The sequence below is a fragment of the Dermacentor albipictus genome, unplaced genomic scaffold, assembly GCF_038994185.2.
Source record: "Dermacentor albipictus isolate Rhodes 1998 colony unplaced genomic scaffold, USDA_Dalb.pri_finalv2 scaffold_19, whole genome shotgun sequence".
Lineage (NCBI taxonomy): Eukaryota > Metazoa > Arthropoda > Arachnida > Ixodida > Ixodidae > Dermacentor > Dermacentor albipictus.
The window spans coordinates 6,741,844-6,759,296 of NW_027225573.1; the positions used below are offsets into that span (position 1 = coordinate 6,741,844).

Sequence of the window (17,453 nt, forward strand, 5' to 3'; positions counted from 1 at the left end):
AAAGTGAGACTGAAAACACACTGTGCTTGTCATATCGCGTTCTTCGTTTAGACTCTTAGACAGGCCCTAACCATCAATATAGACCAGCTTACACAATTTGCGGCTCTGGTGAGCACAAAGAGTGTAAAGTAAAGCTAATTAGCATGAATCTAAATATTTATGTCCAGCCACTGCAGCAAAAGCGTGAAAGATCGCTGCAAGCTTAAAGTTGTGCGGCTGCTTAGGCTTCACGACACTATATACTCACTTTATAAAGACAAGGTGCACTTTCCATCTAGTCAGCCAGAACTCACAGAAAGGAGTGAACACGTAATTTAAAGCTTGTGTTCTGCCCACACACAAAAGAAAACCTGTGCACGCATGTTAGAATCTGTGTCACAGGCGAGTCTTCTCTGAGCCAAAAAAAGTTTTCACTGCAGCACGTAGAAGAATGTTTTCACTGACTCGTCTCACTGAGCAAGGTGATAAGGTGTACCTGATGGCAGGTGCTGCACTGTTAGGTTTTTAACCAAAACAATTAACTGTTAAACAAGTAATATACCTTAATTTCTTGCAGAGTCGATGTTATTTGTAGAGAGCACCAGGTAATTACAATTATATTTGCAGGTGTCATGAGTTGCATAATCTCTTTCTGAGTTGCATATGCAACGACCCGAGTTTGTACAGGTCATGCTGCTGCACATATCGAGCTTTACTAAGTTAGCTCATGTCAGATGCAGGAGCCTGTCTTTGGACGAAGGGCAAGATCCAGGACTTCTAATTGTTCCATTGAACAGCTACTAGGGTCATAATCACCCGGCATGTACGCACAGAAGTGAGTGGCAAACGCAGTGGATAATACAAGGATGGTACCTAGCAATGGCGGATGGTCAGGAGAGATGATGAATGTGATGTCACGTGCCCACTATGTATACAATTTGATGAAAGCAAAATGAAGCATAAGGAAGTGAACACGTAATTAGTGAGCCCTCTCTTTCATTAAGTGTAGTTCGCACAACCTTTCAATTTTACAATGAAGCTGTATACCTCTACCGTCCAAGGAAATTTTCGTGTCATTCCCGTGGTAAGCAAAAAAAAACTGCGCATACATGGGCCGATCCCGGAGATAGTGCAATGCTGGGCCGATCCATGGCGGCGGTGAAGGAGGCGTTAAGCACTCCCAATACGTGGGCCGTTCCCGAAGATAGTGCAATGCCGGGCCGACCGCGGCTGAGGTCCAGTTTGCCATTAAGGGGCCCACATAAACAGCTTGGCTGGTCATCCATCTTCACAGAGTGGAAGCGCACAGAGTTCTTTTTATGTTAAGCTATGTGGCTGTTAAATTTCCCTCTGCATACCATTTCAACCTTTTATATTATTCTATTTATCTGAAGAGCAAGAGATTTTATCTGATAATGTTAACGTCCATTGATAACGATAATGATAACATACATTGCTAATAGCGTGAAACATGGCAATGATCCCAATGCAGCGCGACATTTTTTACTTTACGCTCATGTCTGCCTTTGTTTTCCTCACTTTATCCTGAATATAATCTGATCGCGTTCACTTTCTAATGATTGTTCACTTCTCAATTTAATTTGCTGTCAATTTTTTGCAGTTCTTGCGTATCTCAACAAAAACAACTCTTTACTACTAACGATTTTTAAATTACATATGGCACACTCACTTACTATATAGTTGGTTATGCAATGAATTATCAAAATGAGTTATCAAAGAATTGGTGATATGGCTTCATTTTATAGTAATGCATGCCTTTCAGAAGAACATTTTCTCTTTCGATTATTACATCATTGTGTTCCAAGGATCTTTGAGGTGTTTAATAATACTAATTGTTTCATTGCACAGATGAATGTCTCCCCTATGTGAGTGCGAAACATTGATTATAGTTACCTAAATTTAATTTGTAAATGCTGGCATGAGAATTGCCTTTGTTAAATTTTAAGTAATGAAATGAAATGCATTGGTGGTGGTGGTGGTAGAAACATTTTTTCAAGAAGTTAATAAGAGAGCTGCTTGGGTGCATGCTAAAGAACTCGGTGAAAATTAATCTGACGCCCGTCCCCTTCGCCCCCCACCCACTGCACTGTGCCTCGATCGAGGTTTTCGCGTGAACCCCTGAATTTGATTTAAATCAATATTTTTGCCAAAATATGTAACACTTCGATTTTACTCAAAGTGTCCTCTATATGATAGTAAAACCGGTAATAATAGTGCGAAAGTTATATATGGCTCATGAGATGGGAAATCCTGCATTGGCATGATCAACTATGGTCCAAAAAGTCAAGTGAGCCAATTGAAGCAATTGATGATGTCAGTTAAGGTAAACTTAATTAAGGCATGCTTAGTTAAGATAGTGTTCATTACGGTATTTAAACCCATGCCCTTTGCCGCTAAGTCGAAGCTAGTTAAAAGACAGTTAAGACATAGTTAACGCACTTGAACTCATGAGCTTTGGTTGTAAGGCACACTTCATTATGGCACTCAAACCCACAACCTATGGGGTTAATTAGGGCGAAACAAATAAGATTGTTAATTAAGGTACTCGAACCCACAACCTTTGATGAGAGTCGTACCCATGACGTTTGGCGTTAATTAGGGCAGGGTAGTTAAGTTACAGCTAATTAGGGTACTTGAACCCGCGACCTTTGGTGTTAAGGTAAACTAAATAATATTGAGTCAATTAAAGCACTCGAACCGACTCTTGGTTTTAATTAGAGCGAAGCTAATTGAGGAACTCAAACCGATTATCTTTGGTGTTAATTAAGGTGATGTTAAGGCACTCGAACCGACGACTTTTGGCGTTAAGGTGTGGTTAATTAAGGCACTCGAACCGAGCAAATTTGGTGGTAAAAAACGAAGTTAATTAACGCACTTGAATTGACAGCTTTTTGTGTTAATTAAGGCTGGGTCAAATTAAGACAACTGAAAGCGCATTGGCGACGCGCGGTGCTCGCAATGTTTTCGCATTCATCATGTAGGGATAAGTGCCTCTAATTTTTTTTGCAGAACCCCTCCAGCCCCCAAGAAAATGTTTTTTTTTTTTTCACAATTTGGCGTCATATATATCTTTGTGTGATGTGCTTTGACATAAGGAACAGCAAAAAAGTATGTCTACTCCTGTCATCAGAAATCCTAAGAAGTATTGTCATTTGAGTCTCTGATGCACTTTTGATTCTAAAAAACATTAGACGGCGCATTTATGATGGTTTTGATCATGACACATTAGGAATGCATAACGTTCTCACCAAAAACTCATTGTTCATTTTCATAAGGGCATGATGCGTGCGCGTCGGTTGTGCGTTTCGTGCATCGCAAATAATTATTAATTCGCTCTCCGTGGCAACATGTCATTCGTGGAAGGCATATAGCCCTCACCGACTACTGCATGAGCAGGCCTGAGTGCACTGTTGCTCAAATACTGCGGCAGATAAAGGCACGCTCAGTTTCGTCTGCCGAAGCAGCTGCCTTGGTGTTTGTTGTCGCTGATTTCTGCATTCCCACATCACTTCTTTGCATTCCCTTTGCACGTTCTTTAGACCTTTCACATATTCAAAAAGTGTTCGAGCGCAGCCCTCCACGTCGGATTTACCAAAGTGGTGCACTTGTTTACATCGACATCTACAGCCACCGATCGTAGTTAGCGTGAAATATTGGGGCAAAGGTGCATCACTGATTTGAAATAGTCTCAAAATGTAACTGAACATACATATCTGCGTATTTGAGCGCTGGTGTTCCATTCGGAGAGGAGTTAATACGAGCGGCCGAACCCCTTAAACAACGGCAGCTGTGATCCGGACACATAGATTATGGGCTGTTAATCTATTACTCATTCTCGCTTTTCTTTATTTTCATCATACTTACAGTTAACGCGTGCCATATAAAGCATCATTAGAAAAAACTGTCCTTGCATAAGCGCTCATTTATAGGCTGTGTTATTCCCTCGTGAGATGGTTGTTTATGCTGCTGTACCCAGTGCACCCTCTCTTGTTTCCCGTTCGACGCAGAGGTAAACAGTGCCACTCCGGAATCGGGAAATGTGTCAGCATAACACGTAAGGACCCGCCCATCTACACAACGAATGCAACCGTCAGCCTACGGAAACGGTGACGTGCAGATATATGTTGGCAGAACGCTGCGTCGCCGCTGGCCGCTTAATGTCTACACACCGTGCGAAGTGAAGAGTAGTTGATTTCTAATCGCTAAGGCCAATACTGAACCACTGAACTATAAAAACAGTTTCCTTCGACGTAACCACTCACAAGTCATGTCAAGTCCGTCGATAGCGGGTGCACAAACTCGATGGCGCTACGCCTATAGCCTTCGCTGACGAGGATAAAGATTGGCTCAAACTTCATGTGCATGGTTTGAGAGGATTGAAGCTTGTGCATTTCAACTTCGTAAGCATGTTTGACTCGTATTGAGAGCGATTAATTATATACGTAATCGAAGGCGCTGCGGCTATCGTGCTGTCGGTTTGACACCCACCCGATCGCGCAGGGTTTGGTCAAACGATGCTCGGCACACTGATTTTGTCGGTGCCGTCGACAAGAAAGCCCGTCACAGTATACGAGAACCCACGCTCGTCTGTTGCGTCGTTGTCTGCCTGCTATCAGCGTTGCTCTCAGCGACACACTGTGTTAAATAGCCGGCCAGTTGTAGGCGAGAGCGTCTTGTTGGTTTCGTATCGCCCCAGTGTTATCACACCTTAAATGAGTACGTGAAGTTAGGCACATGCTGCGACTACCAGCAAGTGAGCGCCGATGCTGAAAGAAGACTTCGCCAGCAAGGTGATCTTTTTAAGTATCGACGAAGTGTAACGCAAGGGTTTTTCGTTATATTTGTTAGCCATCAATGAAAGGGGGCAACTACCTGGATCATGGTGCAGTCCGAACAACGTCCTGGCCGCTTTCTGTTTTAAAGTTGAGACGCAGTCTTATGGCGTTTTTCACTGGTCGATCTGGAGCAGCTGCCGAAATCCTCGACTGAGCGCTCGGGTTTCACAAATCCGAATCGGCCAGCGGAGCGCAAGGGGATCACACAGGAAGTCTGCGCACACGTGACACAAACCGGTTCTGGAAAGCATAGAGTTTCTCACTACATTACCTAGAGGGAAATCTGGCGCTGCTGCGCTGTGGTATGCATGGGAATGCCGGTATATTGTGGATTTGGATTGGCATCGTTCTCGTAGAGACAGGACACCTTGAAGACGCGCTTGGCAAGTACTGTTCCGTCTATCACAATGATTCATTTTCTACTAGGGAAAAGCTGTTTTAGCTTTATTATTACGCGAAAACATGTTTTGTTTACCTATGAGAACTTTTTATTGTGTGTACGACTACATGTTACGTAAAAAGTATCAGCGGGCCTGCTAAAGTTGGAGGACAGACGACAAGATTCGAGCTCGCTTTTAAACAGTTGGTCGTCTGTTCTTGCTTTTCTTCGCTTGGTCATGCATTGTGCGTGAGTAAAGATGTAATATGCGTGAAGGGAAACATTTTATGAAGATTTCACTTTGAAAACGCGTTATTTGCGTAGCCATATCCACGTTTTAGACGAAGCCCCTTACAACACCAGCGAACACGAGCCTCGCAGACACATATACCGTGATTCCCATGACGGCACGGTGCCCCCTTAAGAAACACCCATAGACGGTGGCGCCAGATTACCCTCTAGATGTTATAGTGAGAAACTCTATGTTGGAAAGCATGTCAGACCTTCCGCTCTGTACGTTTCCACGACAACCAAAGTCGCCATTCCCCGTACGTAATTTGACCGTGGCAGTCGCAGAGTCCGTCATTTCCATGACGCGCCCGCAAGGATTGTGCACGGACAATGTGCATAGAAGGCTTCGTACAGCACCTGCGTCACCTCGTAATCGCTGTCGTCCGAGCTCTCATCGCTAAACGCCAGATCTACAGAAGCACCGAACGCAGCCATTTTGCGATGCAACGCAATGTTGCGTGTACGGACGGGTTACCGATTTCGCTTGAACACGGAAGTAACGCAAGCTATTTCCGCCCGAATTCGCGCCTTGGTGGCGGGGCAAGTGAGAGCGATCCGGCGCGGAGCGAGTTGATTCGAAACGACCAGCGCAAAGCGCAAACCAGCTCCAGATCGACCAGTGAAGTTTGGATTCGTTGCCACGGAGCAAGAAATCTCGCTCCGAATCGACCAGTGAGAAATGCCATTAGGCTACGCACGTTTTGGGCACCGCACCGACGTCGAGCAACCAGTGGAGTTTCAACATGGTATGCGGCACAAGTGTTTGCAGCAGCACGGGTCCGAGCGCATTATTATTTTTTTCTTGGGGGATTTCCGCTAAGATTGGGTCGCGCGACCGCGCGCGCGTACTTTCCAAAACGTTTCGCGACTAATCTGCTAGGGCAGGGCGCATGCGCCGTCGTGCAGTGAAAAAAAGGCGTGTTGTAAAGTCGCCTCCGGGATCGGCGCACACATTCCTGTCGACGCACTGTGATAGGCACGTAAGCCGGCCAGAGCACTCCCACTGGGAACGCATGCCCGGTATTGCGCTATCTTCGAGATCGGCGCACACATTCCTGTCGCCCATGCGGACGTAATCCGGCCAAGGTAACACCCCCCCCCCCCCTTGGAACGGGGTGTACCCTGAGGAAAGAGCTTCGCTGTAATTTGAGAGGCACAGGGATTAACCAGATGTATATCCGGCTTGCTACCATGTACTGCGAGAAGGGGATATAAGGAAGGAACGAGAGAAAGAATGGAAGAGAGGGAGTACAGTTGCGTGAGCACGCAAAAGTGCGCAGAAACGTGATAAACGACCGCAGAGACAAGAATCTTGGCGGCTGACAGTTCAGTAAATAAAGCGATTCTCGTCAGTTTTCACGTAGAACGATTTTTTAATTTCACGCTGAGTACCACATTCTTAACAGGACATATTGTTATGAGAGGAACTTTCAGCTTTATGCTATCTTCGTTGCCCCGTTGCAGCGCAAACTCATACTTGAGAGCCAGCTTGCAGAGTGCAGTCTTCAGTTCGAGCAGGGCGAACTTCCTGCCCATACATTGACGGGGGCCAATGCCGAATGGAATATAGGACGCCGGGTGCCGGTTGCTTTCGTTGTCGGGGTTAAACCTCTCTGGATCGAACTTTTCCGGTTCCGGCCAGAGTTCGGGATCGCGGTGGATGGTCCACTTGGGGACTACGAGGCGCGATCCAGGGGGTATTGTGCGGCCCATGACCGTTATTTCTTCATTGCACATCCTGGTCGTGAATAGTACGAGCGGGGGGTTCTTGCGCAAAGCCTCGCTCACCACCATGTCCAGCCTCTTCAGGCTCTGCAGCTCATCGCACTCGACGTCCCGCTCGAGGCCTCCAGGAAAGGCGGAGGCCAACTCCGCGTATAGCTTTTCCTGCTCCTGGGGGTTGCGCGCAAGTTCGTCCAATACGAGCGCCAGGGTGAGCGCCGTCGTCTCGAAGCCCGCGGCGAGCGAAATGAAGCAGTTGGACACGATGTGTTCGTCCGTGATCACGAAGGCTTTGGCCGCATGAGCTTCGTTACGCGCGCACTTGACGCTGTCGTTATCGCTGATGCTCCCGGAGAGATTCCTGTTTGCTTGTTCGTCCAGCATGAGCTGCAGCATGTCCAAGTGCCGCACGTGAGGCTCCGCTCTCCGAACGCGTATCACATCGTGTACTCGTCTGCAAATGACTGCGAAAAGCTTGCCGTAGGAAACGTAAGGAAAGACCCAAGTGACCAGATTTCGGAAGGGTGGAAATGCGATGGCGATGTTGAGAATCAGCGTGTCGGCTTCGGTCAGCGTTTTCCTTAAGCTGCTTACGAATGGGTCATCAGGGTTCCGCTGGGAGTCAGGCTATTGCGATGTAAGAAAAAAAAAGAACACGCAATAATGAGCGCCAAAGTGTCATTTACACTCGCATGCTTGAACATGTTAGCGTGGATTATTATCATTATTAGCTACAAGATATCATCTTTTGATTTAGGTAGAAGATATATATATATATATATATATATATATATATATATATATTCAAGAGCATGCGGCAGCTCTATATAGCCTATGCAGATGGATTTCTGTAAGTGGAAATTTTCTATACAATAAATGTATAGGTATCCAAACCGGCAGGAACAGTGCCTAATTCCCTTCACATTTATAATATTCACCTTAGGGTACACCTCGCAACTGCGAAGTTGAAGCGGAGCTATAGTGAAGCCATGCCTATTTAGTAAAATTCCTGCAGAGTAGCCCCACACCACAAATTGTGCTACGAACGTCACTTGCGTTCCACTTCTAAACGGTGCGATCTGCTAGAGGGACGCTGTTATCAAGCCATACTGCAAGGCCCTTGCATTTTGTAGCACAATTTAGGCATGAATATTTATAGAAAGTGGCGCTAATCTATGGGATCTCTGCTAAGCATCCGTAATGTCACTACGTCTTTGCTTCAATTTCGCACATGCAAAATGTTTCCGAAAGTGAATAAATAAAAAAGCTACATAGTCAATCTTGATTTTGAGTAAATTCACCGGTTGTCCCACGAACACTTATTGCTTCGTTCGCTAGTTTAATGGGCAACCTGAGAAAAGATGAATTGAATTTAATTCTGAAGTTTTACGTGCGAAAAGCACAATTTAATTATGACGCATGCCATAGTGGGGTACTCCTGCTTAATTTTGACCACCTGGAGTTCTGTAACGTGCACCCAATGCACGATACACGGGCGTTCTTCTTATTCCGCCCCCATGGAAATGCGGCCGCCACGGCAGGCATTTGCTCCCGCACTGTCGGGCTCAGCAGCGCATCGCGGAAGTCACTGCAGCGCCACGGCTGGTTGAAATTTTAAACATTCAAACCAGAAGGAGTGAACCTAACACTCCATTTGGTACCCCTAATCACGTGTACTTCTAAACGCTACGCCAAGTGCTCAAGTGTACTTAAAAACCGTTTGCGTTGCCGGAATTTTTATTGTAAACGAGACGTCCCAAAACACCCTTTTATTAGGCAGTGGCGAGTGACCTGCTTGTCTTTCAAGGCAAGACGCTAGGAAACGCTGCCATGGGTGTTTCTGTTATCGTCATTGTGGTTGGATGGCAAGTTCTGGCTCAGAATTCCACGCATATTCATTATCGTCCACCAGGGGGTGATCAGCCTATCCCGAAGGAACAGGCTGAGAGGACCGAGACAAAGAAAAATAATATATAGTTGCAAGACGATTCAACCTCCAGTTGAAGTGGATGAAAGACCGTCTTCAGTTCAGTAAATAAAGCGATTCTCATCAGTTTTCACGTAGAACGATTTTTTAATTTCACGCTGAGTACCACATTCTTAACAGGTTTAACAGCAGAGTTGGGAGTTAGATATGTGAACTCACTACGAACCACACTTTATCGCGTCACTCATTGGGTGAAGAAAGTAGGAGGAGCGTGATGGCGACGCTGCGGAAACGCCACTCAACAGCATCCTTCATGGCCCGGTTACCAATTTAGAGTAGTACTAATCGCGACGCCCTTCTGGTGAATGCAAGGCGCCGCGGTATATCTGCTGGTCTTAGCTACGCTGCGGTGCGAATATTAGAAAATTTCGTGCATGGAATGCTTTGTAGCATGCGATTCCGTCGAGAAAGGAGCAAAGTGCTGCGCCGAATGCGTACGCCGCGCTCGAAAGTCGTGGATGTGGTTTCAGTGCGCTGGCGCTTTCGAGTATGTACCGTTCAAGTCACACGTTGGCAAGCTGCAACGGCAGACGGTTGCCTTAAGTGTCTACTGGCTTAAGGCGCATCAAGTGCGCACCACTGCGATCGAGTTCGCAGGTTTCTGTGCGCGACGGCGCTGGCTGCCGTTGTCGGCCGGACGCAAACACGCCTATGCGGCAAATGCACATTTCTTGGCAGTAGCTAACAAACGCGCATTTGGTGCAATGGTGTCACCCTAGCATTTGGATTTACGTGCAGTTGTTTGTCTGCGCGTAAATAGAGAGAGAAGAATGTGGCTGCAATTGTTCTGTTTGTTTCTGAATAATTTGTTAAACAGCAACCTATAATCTGGCAAAAGTACCAGTTTTAAAGACATAGTCCTTCTTAGCGAACTACCACCACTTATCCGTATTGGGTGTGTTTTATCTTCTTATCATGGGCCTATCTCGGATATAGTACCACCTACATTTGCGGGCCGATATGTGTTACTGGGACCGCTGGTCGCCGTCATGTTCCGAATATACCGGGTGTCCCAGCTAAAAATAACCAATGTTTTAAAGACGGCCGAGTGCGCTAGAGGGCTGAAACCAACCCCGTGGTGTTGATAACCACGCGGCCTACACTGCGGTATTACTTTCGTCTGCTAAAGTCAAATAATTAGTATAAACTAATTGCCTTACTTTTTTAAATATTTGCTTCACCAAGGAACTGCCGTCGTGGAACCTCTAGATCACCTTTAAGCATAAACGACAGAAGTGTTTGAAACTAAGTACCATTGATGCAGCTTCTTTACTTGCACTCTTTAAAAAAAAGGGACGAGAAAGGAGGAACTAGCCGCTTTCATCCTTCAGGCCGGTGAGTTCCCCCTCCACACGCACTTCACATCTCGGGCCCTCTTGCGGCAATCAAAATAGGAGGAACGTATCTCCCTTGCGTGGGTATCTTGCGTCGCCGCCGCCGGTGACCCGAACATCGACTACAATAACTTCTTTTCTACGGAAAGTAATGCTAAGTAGCAAAACCTGAGGCCTCAAAATTTCATGGCAAGCGACTACCAGTGTCATACCTCTAGGTCGAACGGGAGCTGCTATACGAGAATAGTTCAACTCGAAAGCAGCGTCCCGCTGCTGACGCACAGCGAGACGAGCCCGCACTCGGGCATTTTGGCCTAGGCGCTGCAAATATCAGCCAGTCTTTCTTGTTTTGACGCGTGAAATTTAGATGAGAAGAAGGTTAAGCTTTATCAAATGTACGGATTTGTGGTCATTTTGAAGCGCCATCCTCAACGGCTTCGAAGCGAAAGCTGGCGCCGTCGCCACGTAGACGAGTGGTGTGAGCGCATCACCGCCGCAAGCTACGCCTCGAAATCAACAGCTGGAACACAAAGCTGCCGCCAGAGCAAGGAGGCGCACGAGCGTACCATGCAACCGGATATACAGTTGTATATCCAGCGTCACTTGCGTACCGGTTCGTCTGCGTCTGCACCCGCTAGCGGCGGCTTCTCCGTGATGCATCGTGTAGCGCGCACGACATTGCAGAGACGGGAAGCGCCGACCAACAATAGAAGATGCATTTCCTAAAAGGCGCGGTAAAATCAAACGTACAAACAAAAAGTAGCCAAAAAATAAATTTGAAAAAAAAAAACTTTACAAATTGCTACTTCCGCATTGCCGTTTTGCACATACAGGCTGTCGGCGTCTGTGAACAAAAGCAGACACTCTAGAAGATAACATATAGATGGATAATTGAAACTACAAAGTAAGAAAAACCTAATGAAAGGTACAAGGGTACCGGGCAAACAGATATGCCTAGACGTCAACAGGAGACGTAGCATGTGGGACACACATGGCGACGGCACCACTGTGTCGTGTGCCGGGATTCTAGAGAACTCGAACTCAAACGACGGTGCGAAGAGAAACCGTCCTCCCTCTATCAGAAAACACAGCACAGCTGGACACAGCTTTGCAGTAGAGGCACTCGGAGAGAGACGAAATACTCTATAGTAGGAGCTATCCTTCCCGGTCACTTGTCGCGACGGGTACGCTTCCGCCTCTGTATTTACGCTATGGTTATAGTAGTTGTAGCCTAGTAGAATGCATCACAACAATCTTCGTTACCACGACTCTCCTGGAGATTGATATAACATAACGGACACCAGCAGTTAGTCTTCTGATATCGTCAACGGCGAGCGGGGCCAGTCACCCCAATCCCGGTGAGTAATGTTTAGTTCTCGTACGTAGTTGACATCGCGGCGAGTAACTGGTATCATAGCCTGCTTGAATGCTGTGCTGGTATTTAGATTCCGCTCTCCTCCCACCCCTAAATCCTTCCAATTTGAAACGCAGCTGCGCAGTCTGTAGCAGCGAACGAGGCCCTCGGACTAACCGAATACTCCTGGTCTGCGGACAGGAAGGCAAAGCATGATCTCGAAAGCGGCGGCTTCAGCACCTGGTCAGATTCATCCCTACACTACATGCTCAGCCGCTCGTACGGCCGCCGCCAGCCGACGACGCACACTGCGCCGGCTCGCACGTATCCACGTTGCAGCTGCGTACGGACGCCGCGGTTAGCAGATTGTTTGTGATTTCTGCATGAAATTAGGCGAGAAAACATTGAAGCGACCTCAACAGAGGGCATTTTGTAAGCGTCAACGGATCGTGAAGCGCCATCCGCTACGGCTTCAAAGTGAGAGATGGAAAGGCTGTTAGATACGGGACCTTTTCCTGAGCCTCCTTCGAGTTCACCAGACCACATCGAATCGCGCCACAGCTAATTAGGGAGCGCAGAAGCACATCTACCCCGTTCCCGAAGCGCGGCACGTGCAAACGAGTTGGCGTACCCGACCTCGTGCGCCGCAGGTGGAGCTATTCACTGCTTGACTCTTCCCGAAAGTGTAGCGGGAGCATGGCACGATTCCCGGTAACGCAGGTCCCGAGCAAAGCTGCTTTGCAGCACTGAAACGTCACCCCCTTCCGCCTATTGTGACGGCGCTTGCAAGCCAGCGAGGCCATACCGCAGAGAGAAGTAAGCCCTCGGACAATTGGGGCCTAAGGAGCGACCCTGTGCGCCGGGTGTGAAACAATCGCACGGGCGCCTACATTGGCCGAAAATGACGCCACCTGAGCGGGCTCGCTGATTGGCCGAACGTGACGTGACTTCGAGACACCGAAAGGGTTACAAGCCAGAGACCGGGAGCAGCAAGGGAGCATTCCTTCATTCATCTCTTTCGAGCTTCTTGCCACGGGCCGGCAGCAACTCGTACGCTGCGGGCCGCAGCGTCCGAGTTGCTGCCGGCCCGTAATGACTATATGACTGTTAATTTCTTTGTACTCTCACTGTAAATAATGTAAATAAACCTCCAGTTTTCATCACAAACTCCTCCTCAACCTCGGCCAACTCCCGCACCCAACGGGAAGGTCCAATATCTGGTGGACAGCAATTAGGATTGTCCTCGATATACAACAACTGGTGGCAGCGCTACGGATGAACCGCCATCGAGAGATATCCTGAGGAATCCGGAACAGCGAAAAAGAGCCTTCGTCCAAAAGGAGTCCCGAGGAACTTGGAACAGCGAAGAAGAGAGAGCCTTCGTCCAAAGTAGTCCTGAGGAACTGGGAACAGCGAAGAAGAGTGAGCCTTCGACCCAGAGTGTCCTGAGGAACCGGGAAAAGCGGAACAATGAACCAGATGGCAGGGTGCTGCAACCCTAAGTGAGCGCGTGGTTTTTTTTCCGTTTAATTCACCAGACTTCAAATGTTGTGTGTTTATTTTGATAGTTCTAGGAATCGGGAATTTGTTGCATATTGTGTGTTTGCACAAGTTAACTAAGAAAAACAGTTCTAACCACCAGTCGGGGCAGCTGCCATGGATCTTAGAAAGTTGACGAGGTTAGACTTGTTGTTGGTGTGCGCCGATTTGGGAGTTGAGGCGGACGAACAAATGAAAAAACCAGCTATCACAAAGGAGATTCAAGATAGTGGCAATGATGATAAAAGCATTGAGATTGCTTGGGAGGTGATACAAGAACCACGAGAGCGTGAGCGTCGTGAACGTAAGAGTGAGCGTAAGCGTCAAGAGCGCGAGAATGAACGGAAGCGTGAGCTTCAAGAACTTACTCTTAGGTGTGAGCGTCAAGAACGTCAGCGTGAGCGTCAAGAATGTGAGAATGAGTGTAAACGTGAGTATCAAGAACGTAAGCATGAGAGTGAGCAAAAGTACGAGAGAGAGAAGGTAGCATTGATAAAACAGATACAATAACATGAGCAGTTAAAGGCACAGAGATAACGGCTGTCTGAAAATTGTGTAGGTAGTGCAAAGCGAAAGAATGACGAAGTATCTAGCGCATTTTCACCAAAAGCCGACGAGAAAAGTAGTGCCTTTGAAATTGGCTGCACATTCATAGGTGAACGGAAATGACTAGCTTCTAACGATGCCTTAGTGGTAACAGAGGCCGTTAAAGGCCAGAGTGAGAGCGACGAGGTGCTGTGCCAACAGAGGACTGTAGAGACAGCTAGGCCAGCTGCGAACAAATTGGCAGTTACCGCGCGTGTGCGTTGCATGTAATGTTAGCGACGTTGCTAACAAGGTACAGAGTACTGCGGACTTGACAGACGCGAGCACCCATGTTAGGTCAGATCTGCGTGCCAAAAAGAAGTGCCAGCTGGACGATGCAGTTGAGGGCAGTTCGCAGGATTGCGAGCTCCGTAGCTCAAGGGAAAATCACTGCATTTTTGAGGGATCGGTGCAGCTCTCCCCCAGTCTAGGTAGCCAAGAGAGGGACGATTTAGTTAAAGATCATTCAGACTGTGCGGGTAAGAGACCGATCCGGGTCGACGAAATTTGTACCAGCCAGCACGAGGTGCGAGAAGGCGACATGAAAGAGAGTTCGAGGAAAAAGCGCCGTAAAAAGAAACGCGCTAAAGATCGGAATGCGGGGGCTAATGTAGCGCAGCCAAAGGAGGCGAAAGGCGCAAAAAGCCAGGGCGCGAGGAAAAGAAAGGTGCGGTCATCGTTGACGATGTTGGCGCATCAAACACGTTCGAGCCACCGGCCAAAAGGAGACCGAGAAGCGTGTTCTGCACGGACGCGGACAAAGGGCATGGGGCAGTTATGTTCCTTGTCGGTCCGTCGTTCTTTTCGAAGTTCAGCGTGCAGTACAAAGAAGCGCAAGGTGGCAAGAAGAGACCAGGTGGTAGAGAGTCGCGACGCGGTCTGTCGAGGTCGTGATAAAAGAGGGGCGCCAGGACGCTAATTGGCAGGAAACTGTAACGTCTTGGAGGAGCTGATAGTGAGTCAGCCCTTTTGTTGTTTCTGGAGAGCCAGTGTAGCTTTCGAACCGCGACCACCTCGAATACGGCTCAAAAGTATGAGTCAGTCGTAAGCGTTTGAAACGGGAGGCCAAGAGAGCTTCCGCAGAAGGAAAGCCTGTTGTTTTGTTTTATTTTTTGAACATTTTGACAATTTTCGCGATTTGAGGCTAGAGCACCTTTCAATAAGTAAGGTATGAGCTTTCTTTATGTTTTCGTTTGAGAAGCTCCGAGGTTTGAGACAGGTGTTTTATTTAAACAATTAGTTTCGCGGGCGTTCGTGAATGAGTATATAGGCTTTCTTTTTTTGTGTTTGAGTAACCTGAGTGTCAAGGTTATCGGTGAGAGGCCTATGGTAACGCGTGTGTGTATTAGTGAACCTTTTTATGAGTTTTTTTATTTTCTAAGGTTAAGGGCGTAGGTTTTCAGTAAGTGCGGGATTTGCACTGAGAAGCGTTCTTATTTCCATTAGCGTGTGTCCTTGTGCGGACCGAGGGAAGCAGATTGTTAACGACTGGGTTGCTCGTGTGTTGAGGGCAGCCGTGTTCTGACTTCTCTAATAAGCGTGCGTGCAAAGAGTTATTAGCAGACGCATTTTTTAAAGAGTTCTGCGGAGTGCGTAAGTCCCGCAAGTTTAATTGCTCGCGTAAGTTACGTGTCCTGTAGGGACTAAAGGAAGAAACGTGATTAAGCGTAATGAAAGGTTTGCCTACGACGCAAGTACGCGTTCTGAATAGTGTCCACAAGGCTAGCGCGCTTGTGATTACGTACTTGTGAAGATGGCCAGACTGTTCAGTGGCAACAGTACGTGAGATAAGGACGCCACGGCGCTAGGGTGAGAACAGGCTGTTCGCGAAATTAGGCCACTTAAGTTATGTTCGGCTGTTCTCATTATTTGTTTGCCACGGCAACGACCCATACTTTTGCTACAACAATAACACTCTGGTCTTGTCGGCATTCGGGGAGAAATGGATAGCGGTTTGGAAAGGGGGTTGGAACTGATTTGTCAAAATTGAGAAAATAAAAGATCAGGGTTCATTTCGACTCAGTAATAGCCTGGCGAGTGAGGGGTGAAGAGTCTGCGCTTACACGTGATGCAGCGCTGTGTTGTTTTGTTTGTTTCACGTACGTTCTCCAGGGCCCAGGATCCCGAAGTTCGTCAAATGAGACTCGACACCAGTATCCTGCGGGTTCTTTCAGCGTTCCTCATGGCCAGCGAATTGATTTCACCGGCCATTCCGAACTTCCGGGGCGAGGAGGAGCTGTTAGATAAGGGACTTTTTCCTGAGCCTCCTTCGAGTTCACCAGACTGCATCGAATCGCGCCACAGCTAATTAAAGAGCGCAGAAGCACATCTACCCCGTTCCCAAAGCGCGGCACGTGCAAACGAGTTGGCGTCCCCCACCTGGTGCGCCGCAGGTGGAGCTATTCACTGCCTAACTCTTCCCGAAAGTGTAGCGGGAGCGTGGCATGATTCCAGGTAACGCAGGTCCCGAGCAAAGCTGATTTGCGGCACTGAAACGTCACCCCCTTCTGTCTATTGTGACGGCGCTTGCAAGCCAGCAAGGCAATACCGCAGAAAGAAGTAAGCCCTAGGACAATTGGGGCCCAAGGAGCGACACTGTGCGCCGGGTGTGAAACAATCGCACAATGGCGCCACCTGCGCGGGCTCGCCGATTGGCCGAAAATGACGCCAACTGAGCGGGCTCGCCGATTTACCGAATGTGACGTGACTTCGAGACGCCGAAAGGGTTACAAGCCAGAGACCGGGAGCAGCAAGGGAGCATTCCTGCGTTCATCTTTTTCGAGCTTCTTGCAACGGGCCGCAGCGTCCGAGTTGCTGCCGGCCCGTAATGGCTTTATGACTGTTAATTTCTTTGTACTCTCACTGTAAATAATGTAAATAAACCTCCAGTTTTCATTACAAAGTCCTCCTCAACCTCGGCCAACTCCCGCACCCAACGGCAATGTCCAATATCTGGGGGACAGCAATTGGGATTGTCCTCGAAATACAACAAGGCTTAGATCACCGTCGCCACGATGTTGATAATTGAAAGTCGGTGAAAAGAAGTCAACATAAGGTGGTTTTATATTAACAGGTCTGTGTTGATTTCGCGTGCGTATCAGGTGATTACACACAAATAAGTGTTCAGTCGAAATTTGTTGCTGAATTACATATAATAAAGAATCACTCAGTGGCACTACAACGCAGGTGGACAGGTGGAAAAAACATGCCCATATGAGAAGGTTCCAAGGCATATGTACGCAGGCAGCCCGAGCAGTGTTTGTGTATGTGCCGTGAGTTTATGCGTTGTGGTTGCTCTGTTGTGTTGCAGTATGTGCGAAAGTGTTCCGTGTTGCTCTGTTGTCCATAGTGCCTGCGTAAAAGTGTTGTGTGTTGCTTTGTCGTGACCTTGCCGTATAGAACGTGGTGTTTTTTGTCGATAAAACCC

At 47.7% G+C, this 17,453-nt stretch overlaps 1 protein-coding gene across 1 annotated transcript in view; it reads right to left on the reverse strand.

Annotated features, from left to right (window-relative positions):
• Nucleotides 1-6,861: 6,861 nt before the first annotated feature.
• The window catches only part of LOC135917077 (cytochrome P450 3A6-like), a 123,008-nt gene continuing 112,416 nt past the window's right edge, over nucleotides 6,862-17,453 (reverse strand). Inside the window, exon 5 of the mRNA XM_065450575.1 lies at nucleotides 6,862-7,854. Within this exon, the coding sequence (XP_065306647.1) occupies nucleotides 6,862-7,854 (993 nt within the window). The remainder of the gene's footprint in view (nucleotides 7,855-17,453) is intronic.